This window comes from Equus quagga, chromosome 7 (genome assembly GCF_021613505.1).
Source record: "Equus quagga isolate Etosha38 chromosome 7, UCLA_HA_Equagga_1.0, whole genome shotgun sequence".
In the NCBI taxonomy this organism is placed as follows: Eukaryota; Metazoa; Chordata; class Mammalia; order Perissodactyla; family Equidae; genus Equus; species Equus quagga.
In genome coordinates, this window is record NC_060273.1 from 31,473,614 (window position 1) to 31,480,512 (window position 6,899).

The 6,899-nt window shown below is 56.2% G+C and overlaps 1 protein-coding gene across 6 annotated transcripts in view; it reads right to left on the minus strand.

Moving 5' to 3' along the window:
* Positions 1-571: 571 nt before the first annotated feature.
* CARD11 (caspase recruitment domain family member 11) overlaps positions 572-6,899 on the minus strand; it is a 115,022-nt gene continuing 108,694 nt past the window's right edge. For 5 of the 6 annotated variants that reach the window (XM_046668512.1, XM_046668514.1, XM_046668515.1 and 2 more), the window contains 4 exons: positions 5,781-5,905; positions 4,090-4,205; positions 1,954-2,154; positions 572-1,400 (listed from right to left, as the gene is read on the minus strand). In XM_046668512.1, coding sequence (XP_046524468.1) covers positions 1,373-1,400; positions 1,954-2,154; positions 4,090-4,205; positions 5,781-5,905 — 470 coding nt within the window. In that variant the 3' untranslated portion in view covers positions 572-1,372. Of the gene's footprint in view, positions 1,401-1,441; positions 2,155-4,089; positions 4,206-5,780; positions 5,906-6,899 lie in introns of those variants that run through there. The other variant, XM_046668513.1, reaches the window with a different exon arrangement.

Genomic DNA, 6,899 nt, shown 5'->3' on the forward strand with positions numbered 1-6,899 from the left:
TACAAGCAAGCCGAGAGTGGTCATTGTGCCAGGCCTGAGAATCCTGAAGTCAAATAAATATAAACCCATCAGCAGACCTTTCACTCTGGAACTCTCTTCCAGCCACGTCCGTCCCCTCGGCTCCGAGTGCGTTACGAGGAAGCTCGGCCTCTGAGTGGGAATGCGATTGCCTCGGCCGGGGGAGAATTTACTGTTTAACTTGAAGCAGGATGGAAACAGACCTTTCGGCTCTCGCATCTCGCCGCGTGGCAGTTTATCTGGCCCCGAGGGACCTCCGCTGACCCTCTGGAATCACGGCCTCTCCAGACCCAGCGCGCGTCCGACTTGTGCCTGGGGCTGTTCTGGAGGAAGAAACATCCCTCCCGGGCTCCTGGAGGGCCGCTCTCTGTTTTAAAAGGCGTCGCGCTCCCTGGCAAGCCCAGATCTCGGTGGTAAAGATGGATCACTGTGAAGGGAGGAGAGGACCAGGCTCTGAAACTATGATTGCTCCTACATCTGTTCGGAATTGCTCTTGGCTGCAAGTAACTGAGAACCGAAACAACAACCATTTAACGCAAGGTAAGAATTTATTTCAGTCTCATATAAAAGAAACCCAAGCAGCAGTCCTGGGCTCCAAAGTGTCATCAGCCACTCTGACTCCTTCTATCTTTAAATTCTACCATCCTCTGTGCAGGGTTTCCATCCTCAAGGTCACCTCAAGATCCAAGAGGACTGCTGGAGCTCCAGCCATCACATCTGTATTCCAGACAAGAAACTGGAAGAAGGGCTGTTTGTCTGCTTTGTCTCTTCTCCTTCTCCATCCTTGCCTGACATTTCCTTGATTACCCTAGCTTCAAGGGTGGCAGGAAACTATGGTCTTTGAGCTGTGCCTCATTTGGCCATGCCCTATTGGGTCCATACTTGAGAAGTTTGCATCAAGGAGAACAATCTAGAACCCATAGGGCCTTTGCTACCCACTGTGGAGGGAAGCACAGCTTTCTTGCAGCCCCCCAGCTGCTGGGCAGTGGGGAGCCAACCTGCCAGAGGGCCTTAACCCCCATGTTCTCTCCCTCATGCTGGATGAAGCCGGGCCACATGTGGGAAGGCGACACACACTGAGAGACAGAGAACAGTGTGCTGGGAGGGCTGGAGTCGAGGGACACAGGGGCACAGACAGCGAGACCCCCGGGCAGCCTCTGAAAGGACGGGCCCGTCCCAGGGTGACCGTATAATTTATCGTCCAAATCAGGACGCCTCCCAGCCGAAGGGCAGCTGTTAGCAATCACGCCCAGACCCCGAGCCCGGTGTGAATCAGGCCCGTCCTGGGAAAGCCGGACACATGGCACCCTCCCTTGTCCTCCTTGGGACCCGGGGCCTGAACCCAGCCTGCAGGTCAGGAAGGTGGCGAGAGCTGAGAAACTCTGCAAACTATCAAATTAAAAAAAAAAAAAAGAGGTTGAAAACAAGGAAATGGAGAAGTTTTAATGCAAGAAAGATAAGAGCATGGTGCACGTCCCCCTGTCCTGCCTGGGGACGTGCATCTCACGTGTCCCAAGGGCTGAGGGGTGCCCTGGCTTTCGGGGTCCCTGCCCCACAGGGAGCACACCTGTCCCATGCATTACATTCAATTGCTGCTCCGGCTCCCGACGGGCCGCTGGCCTCGGGCCTGGCTGCGTGTCCTTTGAGGGGCCCCGCCTCCCCGCTAATGCCAGCAGGGCTGGACCGCTCAGCCAGGTCAGCCCTGGGCGGAATAAATACGCCTTGCTCCCTCCCGAGCGCGTCTGTCCCCACAGCTGCACCTGCTCCCTGGGGCTCCCTGGAGGGACTCCCCACCGGGTAGACCGAGCCCCCAGGCCGGGGTGGCCCTGCGGACAGCAGGATGCTCCCTCGCCCCCACGGCACTGCCCGGTCGTGGGGGGCGGTCCGGACACCCCTCCCGAGCCCCCGCTCAGACTCAGGGCTGCCGCGCCTCACAGCTGGTCCTCGTCGACCCAGACGGTCTTGCGCTGCTCCTCGCCGATCTTGTCCTTGATGACGCGCAGCAGCTCCTCCACGCTGCCCCACATGTCGGCCTCCACCGTGGCGTACAGGCACGGCAGCGCCTCCAGCTCCTTCTCCTTCAGCCGGCACAGGCGCAGGAACTCCTCCTCCGTCTCGGGCCGCGGCAGCATCTTCCTGCGGGCAGAGGGCGGGGGGACACGCGGGTGGCTGTGGCGTGGCTGGGCTGGGCCCCGCGGCGTGGGCCCACTGTCTGACCCCCGGGAGAACCTCGGGAAGTGGCGCTGTGCCCACCTGGCCACCCCGTGCTGGAGGCCTCCCCAGTCCTCCCACTGAGTGCCCCCTCCCCTTCTGTGTTTCTCCATCACGTCCACCGCCTCTAGCACGCTATTAGTGCATCTATTCTGTTCCTGATGCAAATCCCAAGAGGTCGGGATTTAAGAAAAGTTTCTTTTTTAACTGTGGTAAAGTACACACAAAATAAAATTTGCCATCTTGCCAATTTTTTAAGTGTACAGCTCAGCACTGTCGAGTTTATTCACGTCATCGGGCAACCATCTCCAGAACGTGTTCATCTTCCCAAACTGAAACTCGGTCCCCATGAAACGCTGACTCCCTCTTCTCCTCCCCCAGCCGCAGGCGCCCACCCTTCTACTTTCTGTCTCTGTGAATTTGATGACTCTGGGGACCCCACAGAAGTGGAATCACACAGTATTTGCCCTTTTGTGACTGGTTTATTTCACTTAGGATAATGTCCTCAAGGTGCATCCATGTGGTAGCAGGTGTCAGAACCTCCTTCCTTTTTCAAGGCTGAATAGTATTCCCTCGTCTGGATGGACCACATTTTGTTTATCCATTCATCCGTCGATGGAAACTGGGGTTGCTTCCACCTTTTGACTACTGTGAATAGTGATGCTATGAACATGGGTGTGCAAATATCTCCAAGACTCTGTTTCTGATTCTTTCTGGTATATACTCAGAAGTGTAAGTGCTGGCTCATATGGTAGTTCTATTCACGTTTTGAGAAACTCGCACACTGTGTTCGATAGCAGCTGCACCGTTTTACATTCCCACCAATGGGGCACCAGGCTTCCAATTTCTCCCCAACCTCACCAACGCTGCTCGTTTCTGGTGTTCGGACAGCAGCCATCAGAGTGCGTGTGACATGGGGAGGTGGGGATTTCTGTCTCCTTTGCTCATTCATGGGCTCCCTGGTGCCTGGCACTTAGTAGGCACTCAGGAAGTAGCTGGGGAGAGAGACCTCTCTCAGTCCCAGTTGCAGTCGTGTGCGAGGCGAGGTGGGGATCAGAGACAGATCACGCCACGTGACAGCCAGGCCCCAAACCGCAGTATCACCCCGATTCCTCTCTTCCCATTGAACCCCATAGCTAACCCTTCAACAAACTGCACAGGCTGGACCTTGAACAGGATCCAGAATCGGCCCTCTCCTCATCGCCCCCCAGAGAGGATCTGCGTCCCAGCTCTCGCCCGGGTGGTCGTAACGCCTGTGTCCACACGGCAGCCAGAGCAAGACTTTTAAGTCCTGCATCCGATCACGCAACTCCTCTGCTCACAACCTTCAGTGGCTCCCGTCTCACCCAGACTAAAATGTCACATCCTTCCCACGGCCGACACGGCCTGGCATGGTCTGGACCCCCGTCGGCTGCAAGGTCAGCTCTCACTGCTCTGTCCATCGCCCACCACACTCGCCTCCTCTGGTCTGGCCCCTTCTCGTGGTCTGGGTGCCAGCTGTGCCCTCTGCCCGGAGTGCATCTCCTGCAGCACCTGCCCGGCCCCCCTATCCGCGGCAGGTCTGCTCTGATGTCAGCTTCCTGCCCACCTGGTCCCGCAGCGCCCATTCCTCCCTCCCAGCATCCGTCCCCTGGACATGATCTATGAGTGTGTGTTCCTGTCTCCATTGCTGGAGGTCAGGGGCCATGTCCACCCTGGACTATGGTCCGGCCCTCAATAAGGATTCACTAAAGGGACAAGTGGGGTGGCGGTGGGTGTGGGGCTGACACAGCCAGCTGTTCTTGGTGGGAACCCCAGAGGCTTGAGGGGTGGGAGGGAGAAGGAGGGGTGCTTTAGGGCCCGGGGGTCTCGGAGCCTTACCTGAACCTCTTGATGTTCTTCTCTGACACCCGGATGAGGAGCACGATGGGGTAGATGCTGGACCTGATCAAATCTTTGGTGCAGTTGATCCCGGCCTCCAACAGACAATGCTTGTTCTGTAAGCACAGCGGCCGGCGGTGAGTAGCGGGGTCCCTCCTCCAGCCTGATGGGTGCCTGGGGCGGGGCCTGTGATGCAGGGTCAGGCTCACGGGACAGAGACAGGGGGCGAGAGCCCTGAGTGCCACCTTGGCTGAAGTGGGGACCGACCCAAGGCGACGCCCACTCTCCACGAGACAAGGCCCCCACCCGTCCGGACACCTGGTCCCCCTCTGCTGTGCACGGCGACTGGTGATGGCAGAGCTGAGGCACCCAGCCCGAGGTGGGTCAGGCGGCATGAGTGAGTTTTAATAAAAGTCAAAATGAGCATGGAGGGCGCCTGCTATCCCGCTTGGCCCAGGAAGCCATCCTTGGTACTCGGCACAGGGTAGAGAACTCCTAAAAGGGGGGCGGGCTGTGGGCCCTGGGTGAATCTGCAAGGTCCTCAACCAGGGTTCCCCGTGGCCCATGGGCTCGTCATTTCTACAGAAGGACAATCTCTGTTTTGCTGAAGGCGTCACTTCAGAAACAAAAACCGTGCATCAAAGTAGGACATGAATACAGCAAAGTGCACATGTTCCTGAGCATACAGCTCAGTGCATTTTCACAAACTGAGCGAGCCCGTGGGACCAGCACCCAGGTCCAGAGGTGGGGACGACCAGCCCCAGAGCCCCCCATGTTCCTTCTGGTCACTGTCCCCTCCCCGCCAGCGTGGTCACTATTGGAACTTCCAACGGCATGGATCCGTCGGACGGAATCACCTTTTTGGCTAAAACTACCTTGGCTCCAGCCCGGCCACTCGTTTTCCATGCCCTCCGGCTGTCAGATTCCTGAAACCCCTGGCACCCACGTTTAAAACCAAACCAACCGCTCAAGGCTGGCTGACGGCTCTGCCTGTGCTTTCCTCTGAGTGAGTGACAACATGGGGAGGGCGCGGGAATGACTGTCAGCTGGACAACAAATGAGGAGTTCCTAGCTGGGCTCCCGCTCCTGCCACCCTCAAGGTCACTGCCCACCGCGGAGCAGACCCCCCAGTCTCTGGGACAGTGCCCAGCTGCCATGGGCTGGAGCCGGGCTTTCATAAAGCCCCAGAATGAGAAAGAACTCGGTGTGCAGGGCCGATAAGGGTCACCCGGCCTGGCTCCAGAAGACTCTAAATTGCATGCAGACACCTCTCCTGCATCGCGGCCAATAACCCTTCAGATGCTCCATTTTCCCTCGTTTGGCGAACACGATACCTGTCACCCACCCGCCTCTCGCTGTCTCTTGCCCTGACACGCTCGCTCTCTATCTCTGGCCCTCGTTATCACAGGCAGACACACACAGGCCTGAACAACGCGAACTGGAACACCTGCATCAGGAAGTCATCGGAAATAGAAAGTGGTTTCAAAATATAAACGCACGTCAGGGCCCGGAGAACGAGGGCGTGGAGAGAGACAGTTAATACGGGGCACATGAGCGCGACAGGGAAAAGGAGAAAGTGTGCCTGGGGCAGGTGGGGGGGATGTGAAAGCAACTCTGCATCTGGCCCTCGTCCACGGCCCAGGTGATCGGGGGGGTGTCACCCCCAGCCAGACTCCCAGCCCCCATCTCACCTTGGCTGCCACAGCTTCAATGTTGGCGGGAACGATGCATTCAAAAGTGTTGGGGTTCTTCTCCCGGGAGTAGATGATGGTCTCCGTCTTCTGCTTCCTGAGGAACTCGTCTCTGGTGACAACATCTGCGGAGAGACGGGCCAGTCCTGAGAGCGGGACAAGGTGGTCCCATCCAGGCTCTGCCTCCCCCCCCTGGGCTCGACAGAACTCTGTGTCCAATCCCCTTCTGGCCACGTTTACATGACTCCTGTCTGCTTCACTAGACAGCGAGGCTTCTTGAGGGCAGGGTTGAAGTCATGCTTCTTCACACTCCCCACGGCAGCCCACGGAATAGGTGTAGGGTAAACACTCATGGTTTGGCTTCTCGGCAATAAGTTTCATTACAAGGTAGCTCAGGCACCGTGGTGCAGTGTCGATCACCAGTCGCCCATCATGAAGGACTTCCTGTTCCATTCATCTGTCCACCCATCATCCGTCCATCTATCTATCCACCATCAATCCATCTATCCATCTACCGCTCATCCATCCACCTACCTATCCATCATCAATCCATCCATCCATCTATCTATGTATCATCTATCCATCTATCCATCATCCATCCACCTACCCACCCATCATCCATCTACCCATCATCCATCCATCTATCCATCATCAATCCATCCATCCATCTATCTACCTATCATCCATCCATCTATGCATCATCAACCCATCTATCCATCTACCCATCACCCTTCCATCTATCTACCCATCATCCATCCACCTACCTACCTACCATACATCCATCTATCTACCCATCATCCATCCATCCACCTATCTACCATCCATCCATCTATCCATCATCAAACCATCCATACATCTACCTATCATCCATCCATCTATCTATCCATCATCAATGCATCCATTTATCTACCCATCATCCATCCATCTACCTACCTACCATCCATCCATCTATCCATCATCCATCCATCCATCCATCTATCTACCTATCATCTATCCATCTATCTATCCATCAATCCACCCACCCATCATCCATCCATCAATCTATCCATCATCAACCCATCCATCTATTCATCTCCATCCATCCATCTATCCATCATCAATCCATCCATCCATCTATCT